At 34.0% G+C, this 24,257-nt stretch overlaps 1 protein-coding gene across 4 annotated transcripts in view; it reads right to left on the reverse strand.

Moving 5' to 3' along the window:
• Positions 1–1,246: 1,246 nt before the first annotated feature.
• Positions 1,247–24,257, reverse strand: part of Rab28 (RAB28, member RAS oncogene family) — a 79,046-nt gene continuing 56,035 nt past the window's right edge. The window contains exons 5-8 of one of the 4 annotated variants that reach the window (XM_078021047.1): positions 15,689–15,792; positions 9,964–10,041; positions 2,602–2,661; positions 1,247–2,188 (exon numbers count right to left, since the gene is read on the reverse strand). In XM_078021047.1, coding sequence (XP_077877173.1) covers positions 2,617–2,661; positions 9,964–10,041; positions 15,689–15,792 — 227 coding nt within the window. In that variant the 3' untranslated portion in view covers positions 1,247–2,188; positions 2,602–2,616. Of the gene's footprint in view, positions 2,189–2,601; positions 2,662–3,397; positions 3,492–9,963; positions 10,042–15,688; positions 15,793–24,257 lie in introns of those variants that run through there. The other 3 variants (XM_078021045.1, XM_078021046.1, XM_078021044.1) reach the window with 3 other exon arrangements.

Raw genomic sequence — 24,257 nt, forward strand, 5'->3', positions numbered from 1 at the left:
GGTCAGGAGAGGGAAGCTTTTCAAAGTCCTCAAGTTTTCACACAGATATAAACAACACAGAATGACCAAAAGGAACTTGGTCCCATTCCTTACTAAATATAAAACCTTGGACAAGTTAGTTCAGTAGTGGGCTTCAATCAACCACGGCATTTAAAATAGCAGCAACAACAACAAACATGTCTCCTACAAGACTGTATAGCCTATGAAGGTTAACATCTCACTTATTCAACTTTATATTCTCCTAATGGCCCTGGTTTGCATATGTTAGGAAGATGTTGAAAGGAAGGATAAACCGAACTGTGTGAAGGGCTTAAAAGGGTGCTAAATTATTATAAAAGATACAGAAATCCAAATAAGGAAGTTAGATCTAGTACCTAATGAGTACAGTCAAAATGTTTAAGTCATCTTTAAATTTTTAAACTTAATTTCTTTTCTGGAGATAGATGATCTACCCAGTCTAGCACTGAGCTTCCATAACCTCTGGCAAGTTACTTATTTTGTCTCCTTAGCCACACAAGGATGTGAAAGAAGTTTTATAAAATCCCTCACAGCTCCAAAATCAAATGTCCAAAACTTCTGCACACACTGTGGCAACTTTCCTATGAGAAAGGCACCCTGATAGGCACTGTTAGGGACACAAGAGAGAAGAAACACAGAACTGCCCTTCAATTAGCTCATGACTTATGAAACAATAAGAGAGGGATACAAATAGCTCTGATTTAATGCAGCAAAGGTGGTGGGCGCCTTCTAAGAGGGAGTAACATGGAGCCGTCAGCTAGCTTTGTACAGGAGTGGCATCCACATGGAGCCGTCAGCTAGCTTTGTACAGGAGTGGCATCCACTCCTGTTTCACTGTAGCAAATACAGGGTACCCATCATGCCAGGCACCATATCAGAACACAAAACACATCTATGATCAAGACAAAGAAAACTGCCTTCATGGTGCCCAACGTCTTGTGGCAGGGGACAGACAATGGGGACGCAACAAGAAGAAACACAAAGCAGACAGAAATAAGTTCACAGTGCTATTTGCACAAAGGTCTAAGAGTAACCGAGAAAAGATAGAAAGGTAGGATGCGGCTGTCACAGAGCTTCTGAAAAGCCAAGCTATAGAATTCAGACTTTAATGAATCCAACAAAATAACCTAACAACTCCAAGTCACTGGCTATATACTGAACTTCAGAGGATCACTGACCATGTATTCAATTATAATTTTTCTATAATAAAAAGAAAGATGGCCGAAAGAAATTTTTAAAAAATTTAATTTAAATAAATTTATTTGTGAGAGAAAAACATCTGAACATCAGGTACAGTCTGATCCACAATGATCTAACAGGATGTTATAACTCATTCTGGAGTACTCTAATACAGTTTGTAGGGAAAATTCCATGTGGAGCATCAGCTGAACACTTATTAAAATTCATAAAGCCATCTAAGCTGAGCATAATACAATACATAATGACCATGATACAGTAATAAAAATACAATATCAAATACTCACTACTTTGTGAGTTACAAACTATAGTATAAACAATTTAGGCCTCTTTTTAAAAAATGAAAAAATATTTCTATTACAGCCTTATTTCAAGCATTTTCAGTTAGGTACAGCTTTATATATTTTCACTTAAAACAGATAGCAAAAGAATGCCTTCTTAAATAAGTGCAGGTAAAATATGTGACTTGTTTCAATATTTGCACTCTGAAGTATACTATGACATATGTGAGTTCAGATAAGAGAATGAAACTGTGTTGTGGCAAAATTCTGGCTGATAATCAAGACTTGGAGGTTTTTCACATTTGGTTAAAACTTTCACGTTGGGAAAAAAAAAAGAAGTGAGGATATAAGGAACCAACATCATTCCTTTCAATGAAGCAGTCCAATTCCAGAGAGTGGGCTTTCCGTTTTGATTTCAAAGTGTGTGGTCCCGAAGTTGAACTCCTTCCAGTCAAGGCACTGCCTGTGGCTGAGAGGCAGCACTTAGTGATGAAGTGATGGGGAGGAGAGTGGGAACTGAACTACAGAGATGGTCACTGATAAACAAGCTCCTAGATGGCCCAGGGTGGCCAGCGCTCCAACCCAGGAGGAAAACACGCTCACTGCACCGCACACATGGAGCTCCGGGGCGGGTGAACAGTTCTTGACATGGAATCCTGGCTGTAGTTTACAATATCTGCCTTCACCACCCTCTGTCATAAGAGAAAAGAGTTATTATCGGTACATCAGAAAGAGCTCCTTACAGTATATTTTTATTTTCTGAACTTTGGTGAACCCCTGATGATAAACATCATAAAAGAAGCAGGAGTTGATATTGAAAGAATCAGTCAGAACTAATGAACAGCTGTGTTTTTGGTTTTCTTGTTTGTGTGTTTCTTTTTTTAAAAAAAGGCAATGGCAACTCAGTTATTGAGTCTCTTCTGGTTTTATAACATTAATTTGCAGTTTTCACAGTCTCATAAAAATGTGACAGATCAACATGAAAATTAAACCCTGATCATAATTTAAAAGAATCAAGATAAATCATAAATCATTTACACATACTTTAATTCATGATTTTTTATCATCTATTAAATATTCCCAAAACCAGGATACTCAGCCATACCTTCTCTTAGAATGTTTACAGCGGTCTGTGTGTCAGTGAGGAGAGGTATGCTGTAGAGGACTGAGGAAGAAGGCAGAAATGTTCTGGGAAACCAAGTTTTAAAAACTTTTCTAGTTTTAAACACTTGCCTCCTAAATCCCTAACTTACTGCCAAATAACTCACTATTGGATTATGAATAAAAATAAGGTATAATGAGGAATTTAAAAAATGAATTCATGTTCATGTTTTTAAAATAATTCAATCTAAAAGATACTTTTAAATCTTCTCTTCTTTCCACTAACCCATATGTAAAGAAACATCTGAAACAATGAATTTATCAAAGTGCCCTAATATTTATCTCTAAGTAATAATTTAAATTAAAACAAATCCTTTACTGATTTCAACTCTTTAAGTCTGCACACAGAAGCAGACAAAAAAGGCCAATTCAAGGCAAATTTGAAAATACTCTTTCAATTCCCAGCTATGTCAGAAAAAATGGAAAGGAATGAATAAGAAAAGAGCTGCCTCCACTCTCCACTTCACTGCACGTGTAATAAACACAACCATGAAGACAAACATGTTTGAAAGTAACTGAAATGTTATTTTAATTTTTTCTAAATTTCTTGTTTAATTTTTAAGTCTTTTGACAAAAAATCAATTTTTCAAAGTTATAAAACAGGACTTATGCAATATTAATTTACTAAAATGTACAATAATCATCTGAATTTCCCTATTCATAAGGAATAAAGAACAAGATAGCATTCACTGGTCATCCCCTCCCACCTCCCCAAATTCCAATAATTTATCCATTAATACCTGACTACTGTACTGAACAGATTCTACTCTGAGAAGAGCTGGTATGTTGATTATCTTCTTCCGGATACTTCACTATTTCTGCCCTGACAATATGCTGTCAATTCCGTACAATATAAACAAGATGAAGGAGAAAGAATAAAAGAGAGAGAAAGAGAGAGAGAGGGAGAGAGAGAATGAAAAGTATATTCAATGACTGAAAACAGAAGGAAACACCAAAGTAGAAAAAGAAGATTAACATATAAATTTAAACATGTCACAAAAGAAACAGCAGAAGCATGCAAACAAAAAAACAATAGGAACAGAGACCTAATAAATAATACTCTTTATAATTCTATTTAAATATTGAAATAGATATGTACATTGAACTTCCCAGACATTTAAGTTCTATTTTTTACCCCACAATCATACATAACATATATAACGCCCAGTATATCAGAGGACTTTTCTACACTAAAGTACAGTAAGAGAATTAATTCCATTTCCTTTGACGCACATTGCTGAGGATCTTATGTGCCAGTTACTCTCTGCTGGGAACACAGGGGTAAATTACACAACTATTTGTCATACAACCCAAATGCTTTGCTAGTGGACCTATGCTGTAAGAACACAAAGAGAGAGTAATTAAGCATCTTTCAATGCAGGGCACGGAATGAAGAAATTAAAGGCTATTTTTACATTTAATAATATTTGTTACCTGTCCAAAATTTCCTTTTGAAATTACTCCTCCACCCCTCCTAACCCTGACCTTTGTGCTTCCAAACTGATGTTCAGAAATAACAATTGGGAGACATGTAAAAAAATATATAGAATATGTATTGTCTTCACAAATAGCAGCCCATATTAAGATGCTACAGCTATTGTTTTCAAACATCTAAGAGTTTTGCTAAGTAAAAATAATAAACTACACTACAATGTTTTTTAACTGCTTCAGCCCTTAGGATGAAACAACATGCATGACAGAGATTACAAGCTCCCCATTATTTTTAGACTTGAAGCTATCCTTGCTTTTCTGTATGACCACATATTTTATTTCAGAAAATCTTTCCTTTGCACTAGAATCTATAAATATAATGACACAAACAGAAATGCATCTTGATATGGGCTGCTGTTTGTGAAGACACTATGAATAAAGATCAGGTGAACAATTGAGAGTAAATTAATAGGATGCTAAGGCATATGTATGTATGCATTACCTTAGGTCAGTTCTGCTTAAGTTCTCTAGCAAACAATATTAACTTCTGGACAAGATTCATGATTTACTAGGCACTCAACTATGGACAGAAGCACTCCTAACCACCAGATGAGGGCTGAGGAGGGGTCCTCAGTGAACTGTTGAGCACCACCACCTGGCCTCCCTAAACCTGACTGCTGAATGTCAAACTATGAATTACAGTGAAGAAAAGGGAATTTCTAATCAGTAAGCAACTCATCAATCCAACAAATGTTGATTTATGCCTATCCTATAAACAACCAGCTTACTGAACTATGCTCCAGACATTTTGATCAGAGTACCTGACTAACATAAATGATTTTGGTTTTCCTCATCCATCTTATAAAATTAAAGAAGAATTAACAAGGCAAGGCAGCATCTTTCTTAGGGGTCTTGACTCTATGACAAAAATCTTTGTATGATGTTTCTAAACTGTAAGCCATAATGAAGGCTACAGATTCAAAACTTAGCTTTCTATGATTAGAAAAATTAATTTCCATGTCATAAACTTCATGGTAGGTGGTTTCACAGCAGCTGGCTTGTTTATAAGTCATTTATTGATTTTTTTCTCAGAGAAAATATGGTCTACAAAACACTGACCTTTATTTTTAGAGTCAGAAAGTACACTAATTATTCTCAGCTATTGGCCAATGGAGTAAAAATAATGAAGTGGCTTTAGGAGGAAAGGAGACTTGTGGGTGATCAGGATCTTACTTAACTCTGACCTTCAAAGAGCATTTGCAAGTGGATACTGGAAAGGGAAGTGGTAGAGATCCAGAGCCTACACAAGAAGCAGCTTAGGGCTGGGCTAAAAGGTGTAAAGATGATAGGTGGATTCATAGGAAGGCATTAAAGATAAATTTAGTTAACTGTATAATTGTGCCTTAATCTAGATAGTATCTACCTCAGTAAAAGACATGGTTTGTCTTACCCAGAATATGGAGCAATATTTATTACTATCTCTATTCTAGGTGTTGTGAACATTTAGATAAGTAGTGTGTGATCTCTGTTTTTGAGATGTGTAAGACTAGGACAAAAAAAAACCCAGATGTGTAAACTATTAAAGAGTAATCTGGTTGATATACAAAGTATAGCAAGATTACAGATTATCATATGCAGCATGGACACAGAATGTTAATAGCATAGTACTTTGCACAGAACAGAAACTAAAATAAAAGTTACTACTGTTCTTCTGTGTAATGGGCTACCAGTAACATTCATGACTTTGGGTAAGTTATTTTACCTCTTTAGTCTTCACAAACAACTAATTTATAAAACACAAAGTTTATCCATGTGGTGTCTAAAATCCCAGATAGTCTTGAAATTTTATTTTAAAATAAATTTAAAAGGTGAATAGGAAAAAAAAATAGGATATGATGGGGAAATCCATTAAGCAAAGTTCAATACAGGGTATGTACAAAATGAGTAACTGTGTTCTTTAAGGAAGACAAGTGGTACTTAGAGAAGGGATTTCTAGTGCAGTCCTCAAAAACACTGGAGAAAATGATAAAAAGATTAACATTTGGATAAGAAGAATTGAAGTTCTCCCAGGGCTACTTAAAGGTTGATATTCAGGTAAGTGAAAAAGCAGGGAAGTCTTAGGATCAGGCCTTCAATGGGCGTTAGTGTTACACAGCTACTAGCTAAGATGTTAATGAAGACTCAACTGAAATCTAGAGCATGCTTACCACATGCTAGGTCCTATTTAGAAACTGTCATATACAGTATGAAAATGATCTGAGGAGACATCAATGTACCAGACATTACAGAAATTTTTAAGAAACTAATGCATACCTAATTAAACAAATTCTTAGTTTATTAACTGAGAAGAAAAATGCCAAGGCTAACAATGTATTTACAACCCTTAACAAAAGCATATATGGCAAAACTTCTATGCAATTAAAATTTTTTTTTTAAAAAAAAGATTGTGCATTCATCACAGGTTATCCAGTGAATTATTAAAAAGCTAAACACTGGACTTTCTGAAGAACAGCAGTTAGAAATTTATTTTTCCTCTGAAGCTCTATTTTTCAAACAGAAACATAGGAACAATCTGAGAAACCAGAACACCTGTTAACAACAGTCCCAATTTTCACACTATCTTAGAGGGAAATATTTGGGGGAGGAGAAATATTGATAAATAATGCAAATAAAATTATTAACTAAGTTAGGGATTTTGAGAAATGCATCTGTAATGTACCTAATTGTTTAAATGTTTTCCTGCTCCATTTATCCTGAAGCTCCTATAGGGACTTTACCTTATTCATCTCTGTTCACAGATTTTAGTATGCTCCCTGGCAATGAACAGACTCTCAAAATGTTTGCTGCATTAATAAATCGCATTCACTTTCCTTTCTTCCTTTTCCTGTTTTGTTACAAAACTTATAAAATGTGTTGATAACCTGACTTTATGATTCCCACACAAAAGCAACCTGGGTTAGAACTAAAATATCAAAATCCCTTTAAATAACCAGTGAATGAAACTAATATGGAAACCTCTTTATAAATGTTTATGTCAGAAATTAAATTATTACTACAGCATGAATTCCCATGTTACATTAATTTTCTGACATTAATTTTCTCCTCAAAATAATATAAAATACTCTCAAACATTACCTTGAATCCCCTCAAGAAATATTTCAAATATGGAAAACCTGCAGAATTTTCTCCTCCCCCCCCCCACAGGACTTCTTTCTTTCTTTCTCTTGTTTTCTCTCTCTTTTAAGATGGGGGTTCATTCTGTTGCCCAGACTGGTCTTGAACTGTGAAATCCTGGGCACAAGCAATCCTGAATGCTAGGACTATAGACACATGTCTCCAGACCCAGCTAAAACTTCTTATTCTTTTAAGCAAACTTTCAAAATTATTTCACTGAAAAATACCAATTGTGAAATTAATAATTGAATTGGCACCTCTACCAATTCATCAGGTTTAGGGAGGGATAATGAGTCTTCCCACTGTACATAAAGAATTCTGAGACATGACAGATAGAGGAGGGCTCAGTATCTTACATTTATCTTCACATTCATGAATTAAAATCAAGCTCCACCAATAAACTGAAGACAGAATGAAACCTCAAAGCACAGTAAACAAGGGGCAGTGTGCAGGGACAGAGGGTAGAGGGTTGTTTAGTTAACATGTCCAATATCTCTTTAGTTTAAATATGCCTAGGTGTTAAACACTCCTCTAAATCAAGAGTAACTGGATGCCCTTATGACAAGAGGGAACTAAGAAAAGTAAAGTTTTCTGGAAATTTTGCCTTTTAAAATTTTTCCAGTTCCTCCTCTTTGGGGGGTCTTCCTGCAACCTGAACACCCACACAGCTCAGGCCAAATGCAAGAGTTCTTCCTTAGTGCAGCTCATACCCCTGTGAAAGACCAGCATGTTTTTCATCCTAAGTATAGCCACCAATCACTGGAGGACCTTGTCTCCACTCCTCTAGGCAAGCAATCTTAGAGTTACATTGGACTTCTGGTTCTCTCTCTTATCGAATCATTCCACACACCCTACAAATTCTTCTTGGCTCTGCTTTGACCTTGTCTTTATCCCAAAATAGCAGTAACCCAGTCTCCTTACCTCAATCCCCTTTCTATCCAACCATACACAAAAATACCCCAATAAATTAATTCTATATCAAAATTGCTTTATTCCCTACATAAAAATTATTTCCCTCTTACTATAGATAACGTTCATCAATATGGCATTCACAAATTCCTATGATCTTTTCTCAAACTCCCTTTAGACTCTTATACAAATCGTCACTTATTTTAATCAAACTGCTCTTTTGTTTCCTAAATATGATCTAAGCTTCTCTACCCAGGTACATTGTTCATGTCAGCTCATTTTCAGCACTTTTCTTCCTCTGCATTCCAAACTGCTCATTCCAAACACCTTCCCCCAACATGGTAGAGTAGTGACAGCAGAGAACTTGTGTCAGACAGACCTGTGTTCAAATCACAGCCTCACCACTCCCTACCCATGGTTTAGTGATCATGTTACTTAGCTTATTCACAGAAACAGTGTCCTGGCCATAAAATAATGAAATGTCACTTGTCCCAGAGAGTTATTCTGAAGAATAAATGAGATAGTTCAGTATCTGGCATAAAATATACTAATATACTAATTTTCTTTACTAGAGACAGAAACTACAATTTTAAACTCCTTTAACTCTTTCTTACATCCACCATGATATTGTGTATATAATACATGATCAATAAATCATTGACTGTTTGATAGTTATCCACAGACTCCAATTAACCAGCAATAAACATCATTTAGAAAAAGAAGGGGAAAAGCAGAAAACCAAAGGATCTCTGAGGTCTACAGGGGTCTGTGTGATCAAACAAATTATCTTGACTCTTCTTTCTTGTATTCTCCCAAACCAAAACCAAGAAACTATTTTTTAAGTGCTTGGGACCTGTTTACACAGCATAAAATATCTTACCTTTGTATCTGGCCATGGAAAGTGCTGAAATAAACATCTTTAAATCATGAGAATTAAAAGTAGCAAATTTCCAAGTTCCAACTTTTAATCGAGTCCTAGACATAACCACCTCCTCCATGTAAAACTTTTCAATTGATAGTTGCTCTAATTATTTACACACACACACATACACACACACACACACACACACACACACACACACAGTAGCCACAAGAATGTGACACAGAAATAACTTTAAAAGGAAGAAAAATTTAAGGATGGGAAAAGATAATTATACCTTTTTAGCTGTACAGCAAAGTAGGAAGGGTGGAGAAAATTGAAGGGAAATGTTAGTTTGTTGCTTCTAACCAAACCACTTATGAAGTTTAACTGCAGACTGCTACTCTAATTTTTCATTCTATCAAACATGAGACTTAAGTACAATCACAATGGCATTGTCAAGTTCTTGACTGCTGGTATTCATTTGTTTTAAGTCTAAGGTGACTATTGAGGAATAGTGAAAGAACACAGAAATTCTCAATAACCAATAACACTATTAAACTGACAAGATAACATCAAGAACTAATATTATAGTGGAGAGTGTTTTAAAGATGAACAGATTATCCCTGAAAGAACTTAAATGAAGAGATACAAAACAATATGGTCAGAATTTTAACCCATCAATTAGCCACTGATAAAATTTTCATTAATCTTTTTCTTTCCACTAAAAGGGACAAAATGAAGTTTCAAGATCATGATAATTTGGTACAAAGTTAATATCCTTCATCTTCTGCAATTAATACTGATTCATACACATAATCTAAGGTTTTATAGGATATGTACATAGAATGCATGAATGAGATTCATAGACAAAAACTAATGATTTGTTAAAAATTCATTAATTTTTAAAAATATACAGTTCAAGATAATCACCTGTGACTGTTCTATTTCTGCTTTGTTTAATTTTATCCCAAGGATTTCAGCAGCAACTTTTTGGAAGCACAGGAAGACCTACATAACAAAAATAGGTTCACATGATTTAAAATAGTCATACTTAAAGTTACGTTCAAATAAGGTAAATTTTCTAAAAATCGTTAAACAGGAAGAATTGCAAAAATATGATGTAACATGTGATTCCAAAAAAAAAACTTTATTGATCATGTGTAACAACTTATCATTTTTCAAATCATTAAACCATAGTTTGAAAGTCCATGAAATTCAATGAATTAGTCTAAATTTGTATTTATCCCAAAAGCATATGTTTGTAAATATTTAACATGACAAGTATAACCCACCACATTAAAACGCACACCTACTAGCATAACAAACTACCATAATTCCTAAAAGAAAATAAAAATAAATTAATCTATAACTTAATGCTCTGGTTTGTCACTGTCAGCTCTATTTTGGTCCACTGAGCTCACTCTAGTCTATCTTAAAAGGTTTTTCTTTTCAACTAGTTAATAGTCTTTCTGGTTTTCCTATCAATTTCAACAAACTCTCCGTGTCTTTTCAGTAAAACAGCTTGCTACTCTTTACTGTATTTTATCAGTTCAGAATAAAGGAACAATATACTCCATTACTATTATAGTTAAACAGAAATCAACAGAAGCTTTTCTATAAACAGTCTTTCATACATAGTCAGCTTACAGCAGGTCCACTATGATTCTCAGAACTTCCATCCTGACATTTATTGCACTATAACTTATCTTTACCTCAAAAGTGTCCTCCATATGCCTAGCCCTCCAAATCTCATGATTATTCACTGAATATTTACTACAGCTTTAATAACTATAATTTCTAATAAAAAAGAGATACATACCTTTGAGAGGCTTACGCACTTTACTCCAAAAAGCATGTTTTAGTTCATTGATGGTCAATGTTAAAAGAACAACAGAAAAGCTAATGTGGTATAACAGAGAGAAAAAGAGCAATCATAAAAGAAAATGAGCAAAGAGATGAAGGAGGTACAAATCATATAGGATCTTGTGGGCTAGGGAAAAATTTGGCATTTACTTGGAACACAAATGAAAGCCATGGGAGAATGGCCTGATCAGACTTTTATTTTAGTAGGACCCATTCAGTTGGTGTGTTGAGCATTCATTACAGAATCACAAGTGAATAACAAGAAAAATCAACAAGGAGATTAATGTAAGAGATTATGGAAACTAAACCAAAGTAGTAGCAGTGGAGTTGGTAAGAAACCAACTCCATCAGGATCTGAATTCATCATTAAAGTAGAACCAAAAGGAATTGGTGATGGATATATGTGGGTTGTGAGAGAAAGGAGAGTCAAGTATGACCAAAATTTTCTAGGTCTGAGCAACTAGAAGGATAGGATACGCCATTTTTGAAGTGGGCAAGACTGAGATTTGAGAAGAGAATATCAAGAGGTCAATTCTGCACATGTTTAAACTGTTAAACATCTCAGTGGTGATGTCAAGGGGGCACTTGGATCTACGAGTCTAGGCAAAGCCATGAAACTAAATCAGATGCTAATGGAGTAAGTTTAGAAAATGAGACACCCAAGAACTGAGCCCTACAGCACTCTAATATTTACAGGTTCAAGAAACAAGATGAGAGACTACTTAAGTAGAATGAAATCAGGAGGCATAGAATCCTGGAAGCTAGATGAAGAATCTATTTCAAAGAAGGGAGAGTAATCAACGATTTTATATGCAATTACTAAGTAATAAAGATGGAGATGAAGAAATGACCACTGGATTAAGCAAAAAAAGAGGTTGCTGGTGAACTCTGGCCATAGCAGTTTGGGAAGGGGCAAAAGTTTGCTGGAACAAAAACTGAAAGAAGAGGAATTGGAGATAACTCTATCAAGGCCTTCTGCAAGAAAGTGAGGAAAGAAATAAAGTAATAGCAAGAGAGAGATGTGGAATTAAGAGTCTTCTTATTTTTAAGATAAGTCATAATATCCTGTATGCTGACATTATAATCCAGTACATGGAAAAAAAGACAATGCTGGAAAAAGTGAACTGCTATATCATAGACTAGGTAGAGGGAAATGGGACTACTGAAGTACACAATGGAGGGTTACCTTCCTAGGAGCACAGATCCCACAGTGACCATGGGGAAGAGGTTTGGGAACAGATGTGCAGGAGATAGCAGAGGGATTACTATAGATGTGGTAATGTGAGTATGTGAAAGTTGTCTTCTCTTTGTTTCAAATTTCTTCGAAAATAGGAAACAGGGTCACCAGTAGAGAGAGTGAGAATGTTTTAGACATCTGAAGAGAGAAGAAAAGCTATGAAACAGTCATCTAGATATCTAGATAAGAGGGTGAGATGATAGAGTAGGAACACATGGCACAATCACCAAGCACCATTAAGGGCCCACTTGAGGTTCGTCATTGTAAATTTGAAGTGAAACGTCTGGCATGTCTCTGTATTTTTTTTTTTTTTTTTTGTGGTCACATGCCTTGCTGCAGTCACAGGAAAGTGGAGGCTTGGTTTAAAGCAGAATTAAGATTTGGCCAAGTGAGTATGACAATATGAATGAGGGGAAAAGGAATTGAGGGAATATGTACAGTAATGGTTTGGATTGGCCATGAGATTTTAGTTAGGAGGAGGCAAAAATGAGGACATAAAAAGAGACTAGGGGAAAAAAAATTAACAAGTTGGTTAGGGATTTTAAAATGGCATTAGAATCAATGTCTTAAAGGTCTTGGTTAGGTTAAAATAAACTATTCAGTGTTATGGTTTAGATATAAGGTATCCCCCAAAACTCATGTGTGAAACAACACAGGAAAGTTCAGAGGTGAAATGATTGAGAGCCTTAACCTAATCAGTACATTAATCCAGTTGAATGGATTAACTGGTTATGTTATTATATATATATATATAATATAACAAATGATTGTTATTTTTAATATAAAAATGGTCATAGGAATTTTTTAAAACCAAATAAGAGATCCAGAATAGCTAAAGCAATTCTAAGCAGGAAGAGTGAAACAGGTGGTATTACTATACCAGATCTTAAACTATACTACAGAGCAATAGTAACAAAAACAGCATGGTACTAGCACCAAAAGAGGCTGGTAGACCAATGGTACAGAATAGAGGACACAGAGACCAACCCACAAAATTACAACTACCTTATATTAGACAAAGGTGCTAAAAGCATGCAATGGAGAAAGGATAGCATCTTCAACAAATGGTGCTGGGGGAACTGGAAATCCATATGCAACAAAATGAAATTGAATCCCTTTCTCTCACCATGCACAAAAGTTAACTCAAAATGGATCAAGGATCTAGGAATCAAACCAGAGACTCTGCATCTAATAGAAGAAAAAGTTGACCCTCATCTCCATCACGTGGGGTCAGGCCCCAAATTCTTTAATAAGACATCTACAGCACTAGAGTTAAAATCAAGAATCAACAAATGGGACAAATTCAAACTAAAAAGATTTTTCTCAGCAAGAAAAATAATATGTGAGGTGAATAGATAGCCTACATCCTGGGAACAAATTTTTACCCCTCACACATCAGATAGAGCTCTAATCTCTAGAGTATACAAAGAACTCAAAAAGTTAAACAACAAAAAACCAAATAACCCAATCAACAAATGGGCCAAGGACCTGAACAGACACTTCTCAAAAGAGGATATATAATCAATCAATAAATACACAAAAAAATGCTCACCATCTCTAGCAATCAGAGAAATGCAAATTAAAACTACTCTAAGATACCATCTCACTCCAGTAAGAATGGCAGCCATTATGAAGTCAAACAACAAGTGCTGGTGAGGATGCAGGAAAAAGGTACACTCATATATTGCTGATGGGACTGCAAATTGATGCAGCCAATTTGGAAAGCAGTATGGAGATTCCTTGGAAAGCTGGGAATGGAACCACCATTTGACCCAGCTATTCCCCTTCTTGGACTATACCCAAAAGACCTAAAAAGAGCATATTACAGGGACACAGCCACATCAATGTTTACAGCAGCACAATTCACAATAGCTAGACTGTGGAACCAACCTAGATGCCCTTCAATAGATGAATGGATAAAAAAAAAAATGTGGCATTTATACACAATGGAATATTACACAGCACTAAAAAATAACAAGATCATGGCATTTGCAGGGAAATGGATGGCATTAGAGCAGATTGTGCTAAGTGAAGTTAGCCAATGCCTAAAAAACAAAAGCCGAATGTCTTCTCTGATATAAGGGGGTGACTCAAAATAGGGTAGGGAGGAAGAGCATGAGAAAAAGATTACCACTAAATAGGGAAGAGAGGAGGGAGAGAAAAGGAGGGAGAAGGGGAATTGCATGGAAGATGGAAGGAGACCCTCATCATTATACAGAATACATGTATGACGATGTGAGGGGGAAAAAAGAAGTGTGTCACATTAGATTGGATAGAGAGAAGTGATGGGAGGGGAGGGGAGGGGACGGGGGGATAGGAAGGACAGCAGAATAAAACAGACATTATTATTGTATGTATATACGTGACTATATGACCAATGTGATTCTGCAACCTGTACACTCAGAAAATGAGAAATTAGACCCCATCTGATTCAAATGTATGATATGTCAAGATCATTGCACTGTCATGTGTAACTAATTAAAACAAATTAAAAAAATTTTTAAAAAGAAAATTATAACTGATAATAACAGAAAATGAATAGTTAATAAAATTTTCAAAGATTCAATTTTAACTTCAAGGAAATTCAAATTTCAATGGTGAAGTATTTTTTTCTTTTCTTTTTCTTCCTTTCTTTTCTTTCTTTTTTTTTTTTTTTGCCTGCCACATTGATAAAGACTTTAAAATAAATAAATTCTCAATGTTAAAAAGGGTGTAATAGTATATAATCATACAATGCTGATGACTATAATTTAGCCTTTCTGGTAGTAATTTACAATATTTCAATCCCTTGTCAAAGACTCCATCTGAAGAAAAAAATCAAAACATCAAAATCTTATGGACAAAATTTTACATTAGAACATTATGTTCAAAACTTAGAAACATAACAACATAAACATGGTTAAATATATTCTAAAACATTTACCTAATGGATTATTAAATCTATCTGATATTATTAAATGATATGGGAAGTTTTCTTCAGATAAAAATAGTAAATAAAATTTTAAGAAGTATTTCTATATTGTATCTTAACACTTTAATATTTACTGTGGATTGGAGAGGGGCCCTGGAACATCACTGCTTGGTCACAGTCCTACCTCCACGAATCATCAGCTTGGTAACCTGGGCCCTCTTACATGCCCTCTCATAAGATTCACCTTTGAAATGGAGATGATCAAGGTAGTACAACACCTGTCACAGAATAAGTACTCACTAAGTGAGAACTGCTGGCAGTAGCAGTACTAGTGCTTGTGAATACTGAAAAATGAAGACTAAAAGGAATCACATGAAATAAAGAACAGTCACCTCTGGATGTGGGGATCATGGGTGATCTATATTCTTTTAATTCTTTGAATTTTAATATTCCTTAAAATAATAAAATAATACTAAATTAGTTACAAAAATAAGATAATCAGAATAAGCATGTTATCTCTTTTATGCCTTCAATAGGAATTAATTTGTTTCAAAATTTAAGAAACAGAAGATTACTGCCCAGGAATACTAGTGAATAAAAGTAAAACATTACTTATAATACACAGTATTCATTATTTTACTTACAGAGTCTCCTGTCTTGGCTGAGACAAAGTGGCTACTAAAACCATTTTCCTGGCAAAATCGTAAATGTTTCTCAGGTTTTACTGTTCGCATATGCTCCAAATCAACTAGAAAAGTGTTAAAGAGAGGGGAAAAAAATGCACTATTAGAGTCAATCAAAACATTTTTTACATGTTTAAATTTGACTAACTTTGCAATATTATACCTAGCATAGACACTAGCTGTATAATGCTAGGCAAGTTATTTAATTTCTTTATGCTTCAGTTTCTACATTAATAAACTTGAAATGATAAATTTATTTCTTTAATATGGAATTCTTTCAGAATTAGTTCATGTAGAGCCCACAATGACTGGCACATATGGGCTTTAAAAAAAAAGTTCAACTGTCATATTATTATCTATATAAATTAAACACACTGATGAGGCTCAAAAAAATCTACTTGACATAATGCATTTCAACATTGTGACTAACTGAAAGTAAGACATATTTACTCAAACATATTTATTTGGAAACAGTTTAATAATTAGAACAGTTTTGTAATCTTAACTTTAACACAAATACACAGTATTCTGCCAAAAGAGATCAATATTACATTACATATTTATATTAATTTATTTACAGCTATGGTTTAATTTCACAAAGACACATTCAACTCTTTTTCCATTTCTAAAGTGTCCACTCGGGGAGTTATGGGTAAGGATATGTCCCTTTGAATAGCTGAAAGTACTTTAAAGTACAGCACAGACCTCATATCCAATACTGGTTTTTTTATCCAGCACTCTATTTTTTCAAATGTGATTCTTTATTGAACAGTTTCTCCTTTTACAACGCTACAGACCCTATAAGGGTGTTGACTCAATGCTGTCAAATTATAAGGCAAATATATTCACAGGACTTAAGGACAACTAGGCTCTTTGAGTCAATAGAGGGAAAAAAATCTTAAACCTATTTCCTGAGGAAGGGACCCAACTGACTTGTAAAAACTTGTAAATTTGCAAATCTAGTAAGCCTACATAATAGTAGCAATTGATTGTCAACTAAAAAATGTTCTCATGCTTCATAAAAAGCTTTATTTAAAATTATATCGAAGGTTCTTAGTTTGTAGGCTCAAGGGATTTTTCTCCAGGAGATTTCTGATGTAGTGGGGGATTCCTGAGACCATTTATATTGCTTACCTTGGAAAATAGAGAGTTCTTTTTTTTCTTCTTCTTTTTTAGACAAGTTGCTATTCCTTAAACATCACTGAGACCTTATTTACAAAAACCAGGCCAAAAAATGTCCAGATGCCACAAGCACCAATTTGTGGAAGACTAAAATACTAAGCTATTAGCACTGATGTTTATACATCTAGTTCATCATAATATTGAAACTAAAATACTTTCCTAATTCAATAAGAATGAATTCTGTCTCTAGAAAAAAAATCCCCAATGAAATTTATATCCAATTAAAAAAACATGAAGTTGTGTCATTGAAAGTCTATTTGAATTTGTGTTTTCTAATGAAACAGTCTATCGTCGTCTTTCTTCCTTTTAATCTTCACTCCTTCTTCCCACCTCCCCATCTACCATATAAATTATAACTGAACAATTTACTATCCAAACAAAAATTTTTCCCAATAAAGGTAACCATGAAGAGATGGTACTATATCAATGATCAATTAAAAAAATATTTTATTTAATAAGCACTTATTGAGCACCTGTTATATTCCAGGTACCATGTTAGGCAGGCAATGGAAGGAAATTACTGTTTCTGCTGTGGGAAGAGTTTTGTAGCTATGTAAATCCAGCATAAAAATATACAGTCCAGTTTCTGAAAAAGCCACTACAAATACTGTGAGCATAAAAGGCCCTTAAAAATTATAAAAATCATTTTAATTAGCTGAGATTCTCAAAAATGAGACAACAAGTACAAAAGGCTCTCAAGAGCACTTGCCTACAAAGCTCTTCTCTGATATGTTAGAATTTAGTAGGCAGCTTTTAAGAGGGCTTGGTTACTACAGGATTTGGCTTGAATGCCACCCACAAAATCATATGTTAAACTTATTTACTAATGTGATAGTACTAAGAGGTAGGATCTTTAGAAGGTAATTAAGTCATGAGGGCTGTGACTTCGTTGGTAACATCAGAATTCTGATAAAAGGGCTTGAGGAAATGGGTTTGCCCTCTTCTACTCTTCTGCCATGTGAGGACACAGCATTCATCCCCTTTTGCTTTCCCACTTTCCACCAGAAACGACAGAGCACTCAAGATACCATCATGGAAACACAGATGGGGCTCTGATCAGACACTGGACATTCTAGCACCTTGATCTTGAACTTCTCAATCTCCAGAACAGTGAGAAATAAATTTCTTTTGTTTATAAATTACTTGGTTTCATGTATTTTGCTATGGCAGTACTAACGGATGAAGACAATGGAACAATTCGTTCTAAATAGAAAAAAGATATAAAATGTAATGATGGGGGCTGGGATTGTGGCTCAGTGGTAGAATACTCGCCTAGCATGTGTGAGGCCCTGGGTTCAATCCTCAGCATCACATAAAAATAAATAAATAAAATAAAGGTATTGTGTCAACTACAACTAAAAAATTATATAAATAAATAAATAAATAAAATATAATGATGAAATTGCAGTGAGACACTGGGAAAATCTTTTTCTTCTATTTTTAAGAGCATCCTTAAAATTATTATCCAGTAAACTATCACAATGACTTTATGTGAAAGATTAAACTAAAATGCAGCATATTTTCAACATTATTCATTCTTCACTAGAAATAACTTTTTATCTAGAAGGAATGGATATTTTAGCTGGAATGAAAATAAATTTTTGAAAAGAAAGCACCACAACTTTATGAATGCCAAAAAGCATATGTGCTTCTAAAGACACTGTCCACTCAATGTAAAATGGTTAAGAGTACTGCTCAATTTTCCTCCCTGCCTTCCTCCAAGTCAAATTATGAAATTTCTATCCCAAGAATTCCCAACAACAATTTTTACCCATCACTATCGTTTAGTCTTTTGTGAATTCTGTTAACAAAAGGCGGAGCTATTTTAGTATCACTACTTTTGAACAACAAGAATTTCCTGAAGAGTTAGGCAAGTCATAAAAGAAATGTTAACTGAGGACTCCACTTTGCTTAAACATGTAGACTTCCAAACATCATGGAAACCCCAGAAATTAACCTCATATAATATAACCAAATGACCTTCAACACTCAAGACTACTCAAAGGGAAAAGGACAGCCTCTTTAATAAATGTTGGTAAATTTTTGGCATTCTTTCATGAAAAAGAATGAAGTTGGACTCTTACCTCATGTGCAAAAATTAACTCAAAATGGATTAAAGACCTAACCAAAAAAACCCCAAAACTAAAACTCTTTGACTAAACAGAAGAAAAGTTTCAGGATATTGGAGTTAGAGATGATTTTTCAGAAGAAAAAAATAGACAAAGTGACTGAATTAAACTTTAAAATAATTTTTGCATCAAAGCACACAACAGAGTAAAAAATCTACAAAATGGGAAAAGATATCTGTAAATCATTATTGATAAGGGATTAATATCTAGAATATATTTTTTAAAAGTCGTACAGCTCAACAACAAAAATCCAAGTAATCCCATTTAAAAATAAGCAAAAGAATTATACAGACAGTTCTTCCAAAATGATCATCAGAAATATAAGCTAAAACTACTAAGAGATTTCACCTCAAACCAAGTAAAATAGCCACCACTGAGGGGTAAAAATCAGAAGTATTGATAAGGATGTCAGAACCCTTGTGAGCTATTGGTGGAACTGTAAAACAGCACAATTGCTATAGAAAACAGTATAAAGGTTCCTCAGAAAACTTGACATAGAACTACCATATGATCCAGCCATCAATTCTTGGTATTTCTCCTAAAGAAATGAAAACAGAGTCTCAAAGAGTTAAATATTAACACACCTCTGTTCATAACAGCACTAAACACATGAGCCCAGAGGTGGGAGCAGCTCAATCCATGGATGAATGAGTAAACAAAACGTAGTACAGACATGCAATGGAATGTTACTCAGCCTTTAAAAGAAAGGAAATCCTGTCACCTGCTACACCATGGATGAAACTTGAAGATATTATGCAATGTAAAATAAGCCACTCACCCAAAAACAATTGATATTGTATGATTCCAGTTACATGAGGTAACTGAAGTAGTCAAATTCATAGGAACAATTTAAAGTAGAATGGTGGCTATCAGAGGGATGAAGGGAGACAGGAAAGTGAAGTTGGTATAATTTCAGATTTGCCAGATTACAAAGTCTTGGAGGTCTGTTTCAAAATGTCATAAGTATGCTACTTTACTGAGCTATACACTGAAAAATGATTAAGATGGTGAATTTTGCTATGGTTTTTTTTTTTTTTTAACAACAACAATAAGGAAACACAGCCTATCCAAGCTAGAATTTCTGATAAGCAGACACTCCCAAATAGTTTAATGGAAAACTTCAAATTTATACAAAAATAAATCAGAAAATGACTCTTCACATACCCCTCAATCAGCCTTAAGAACTGTGTCTCCCACACACTCCATATCACTTCACCCACAGATATTTTAGTACCATGCATTCTTACTTTTGTTTTGATTTCATTGAGTTTCACAGCTTTGGTTCCAAAGCAAAACATGAGAATTCTGAATCTAAAGCTATTACTTTCATCTTTCAGTTGGCCCTGCTGATTCCAATGGAACAATCACTCCCCTAAATTTATGTAAGAACTCAAATTTGTTTACACAGATTACTTCCAGGATAAAGTGACCAGTATACTAAGATACAGAGACAGATTGTGATAAGCAACAGGAAGTAAAGGGTATTTAATAAACAAAAAACAGTTCTAGGAAAAACTGCATTAGATCAAAGGTCATCATGAAGAAAGCATCATTACCAAAAAAAAAAAAATTCTCATATCCCAAGAAATGTCCTTTGATGTTCATTGATCCATAGATGATGGATAATTCATAAGAACTAGCCTCATACAAGAAGTAACTTTCAAACATCTCAATTGTCTGTATTAAGGCAAATGTAGAAGAAACTTGGGCTGAATATAATCATAGTTCTTCAATTATTCATTGATTTATCTGAAGAGGAAGTAGGGTGTGACAGTGAAGAACAAACTCCCCAATAGTGGGCACATCTTTGCCAGCACCTGTCATGTCTTATCTTATTAATAACAATATATTGCAATCTTGAAAACTGTTGAGAATAGATTTTAAAGTGTTCTTACCACAAAAAATGCTATGTGAAATAATGCATTAAGTTGATTTGCTTAATTCAGTCAATCCCCAGTGTATATATATTTCTAACCATAATGTATGCTTTATGTATATTATATACATATATGTGTATAATTTTGTCAATAAAAATAATTAATTAAAAATAGATATTTTAAAAAAGAAAAAAGAGGAATGCACTCTCCAGAGCCAAAGTGGCTAGGTTTGATTCCTTGCTCTGTTATTATCTATGGGATCGCAGGCAAAACACTTAATCTCTTCTCAGTTTTCTCATGTACAAAACGGGGATGAAAACAGTATCTCTCTCATAAAGTGGCTACAGTGGATAAAATGAGTAGACACCTGTAAAGGAAACAGATTAGTGATGAGCAGATAGTAAGGTACACGGTATGTGATGGCACACACTCAGTATTAGCCAGTGTGACTATAGTTTGTCCATAACTACTTAGTGTTTTTAACTGATGAATAATGGGAAAGCAAAAGGGACCCATGTATAAAAAGTACTCTACAATGAAATGCAGAGACCAAGAGAGTAAAGAGGGCTATAAGGAAAACTGCCTGGGGATGACTGAAAAGATCTCACAGAGAATGTGATACTTCAACTAACTACTGAAGAATGAGGAAAAATTAACACAGGCATAAGGATGCATATTTTTTACAAAAATAATAGCATGCAAAACCATCTAAAAGAATCTGATCTGGTGACATTAGCAGCCTGGGCAATGAAAGTCTTCTATGATAAGATGCTAAGAAGTTTACATGCACATAGGAAATCAACTGTGCAGCTGCAGCTTCCACCCAGCCTACTTCACACATTCCTGGCTACTTGAGCAAGGAAAAATTATAACCTTCAAAGGAAAATCCTAATAGGTGCCACATATCAGAATGGGTGCCACATTCATTTTCTCATTTTATTGGAAGCTCTTCTACTGACTACACAAAGTGATGATAGTATCTAAATTCAGAGATTATTTGTGATGATGGTATCTAAATTCAGAGATTATTCAGAAGAAAATTACAAATGATAAAAAATGTTGTACTCCTATTCATGTCACAAACAGTATAACTGTTTAGCCACCTTGTAAAAATAAATAATTATCCATATCTATTTTATAACTTTAAAAATAGAAGATGGCAAGTTTGATACTTACAGATAGCTGATTTTTTTTTCTTCCTCTGGAAAAGTCATTACACTCCTACACACTTGTCAACCTAAAAATGGTTTATATTAACAGTATATTTGGGAAACCACAGATATTTTTAAAAAGAGGTAAAACAATAGATTCAAATAAATTTATTAAAATTGATATGAGTATCTATTATATGTCAAGCACTGTGCTACTAATAAGCATAAGCAATAAATAGGGGAACAAATTAGATGTTATCCTTACCCTCAGACTCATGAGAAAGAATGATAAATAAACAAACATGTAAATACATGAGAAAATTACAATTAATGTAATCTAAAATGGAGAGGCAGAATGAACCAGATATGGAGTAAGAGAATGAAAGAGAAGGACAGGCATCAGAATAACAACAATTTTATATAGGGTAACCATGGAAGACCTCTTTGTTCTCAGATCTAAATATAAAAACGAGCAGAACAAGTTAAGAGGAGGTTCAGGGAAATAAATGTTTCGGTTACTGGGACAGCAGAGAGGACAATTAGAAGAGGACAAGATTGGAATACCATAAGGAAAACAAAGAAGCATAATGATCAAGAGTAGGTACCTATAGCATCATGAAGTTATGATCCAAATACAGCGATGATAAGCCAGTGGAAGGCTGTAACCAACATCACAATGTGATCTTTAGCATTTCAAAAAAATTATTCTGGTTGCTACAGGAGAAAGAAGGTTGGAGAGCAAAAATAGAAGCAGGGAAACCATTTTAGAAGACTTTTGAAACAACCCAAGTGGTTTCAAAATCTACAAAACCCTTTGGGGCATCATAACAACCTTGAAGAATAGGTAAGCTTTATTCCAACTGTACACACAAATAATAATAATAATAATAATAATAATAATAATAATAAACAGGTACAGAGTGGCTTGACCAAAATTCCAAAGCTGGTTACAGTAGCACCAGAATTTAAAATATGCTGTATCCAATTCAAAACCTAAGTCTTCCCAAGAAGAAAGAGCATCAGTTTTGGTGATAATCACTTAACAAGGTTTATTCAGAATTCTAATTAAAATAATAAAGATCAAGAAACTTTAAATAGTCACTATAATTTTTTAAGTGTGATCTATTATACTGCTTGCTATTTACTTGTTAGTTCTTTTAGAGTATTAGCAACAATGAATCATAAAACTGAGCGCATAAGCATTATAGAAGAATATCACATATGCTTTTGCCTGAGCACTTGATTATTTAGACCTTTTTGAAGGACTTGCAGCTGTACCTACCAGTTGTGAAATTGTATAATGTTTAAAATGATCCATCATGATTAGCCCAACCATGATAAGTAAAATTTCCATAATAATGTATTAAACTTGATTTACATGTTTAAAAATATGTATATATGCTGACTTCTAAACACCAGTGCTAATAAACCAATTATATAAATACTTCCCTTTTCAGTTCTATTCATTTACTAGCATTCAGGAATCCTTACTCAAGGATCTCCATGGCATCTACATAAACAATTACTGATAATACTGGCCAGAACAGTAGTCAAAGACATAGTATCAAATTTAATTGATTTTTTTAAAAAATTAGATATAGTAAATGTATTATAAGCAGAGTCACTGATCAGATTAAAATGATGTAAATTTTTAATAAAAATTTTAAAATTCTGAAACACTTTACAATATAGCACTTACATTTTTTCATATTGGCCTGAAACTTTACAATGTTCCATTTTCCAAATACTACTTTTTCAATATGCTATAAGAACATGTCCTATAATGAATATGACTTTTTTCATTCAAATCACAATGTTATTTCATGATTTTAAAAAGGGGCAAGTTCTATAGATGCTAATTAATTATATTATTAATGTCTACTCTCGACAATGGAAAGAAAATGTTCAAAAGTATAAACTATTTTTGCTCCTTAATCCATACATAATAGCAGGAACAGAATATTCTCAGTGAAATGATTATAAAAAATGTCACTGTCTAACTTAAAAGAAGTAAAAGCAAAATATAAATATAGTACTTGTACAGATTTTCACAGTAATTTTTAGGTTATCAAGGAAACATCTAGAGTGTTGATCTGGTTATACTCAATTCAAACAAACTACTTGTCACATTAACTACCTCCAGGAAGTTACTCCAAACACAAAATAAACTGTTTATGCCCCTACTCAGATA

The sequence above is a fragment of the Ictidomys tridecemlineatus genome, chromosome 9 (assembly GCF_052094955.1).
Source record: "Ictidomys tridecemlineatus isolate mIctTri1 chromosome 9, mIctTri1.hap1, whole genome shotgun sequence".
Classification (NCBI taxonomy): domain Eukaryota; kingdom Metazoa; phylum Chordata; class Mammalia; order Rodentia; family Sciuridae; genus Ictidomys; species Ictidomys tridecemlineatus.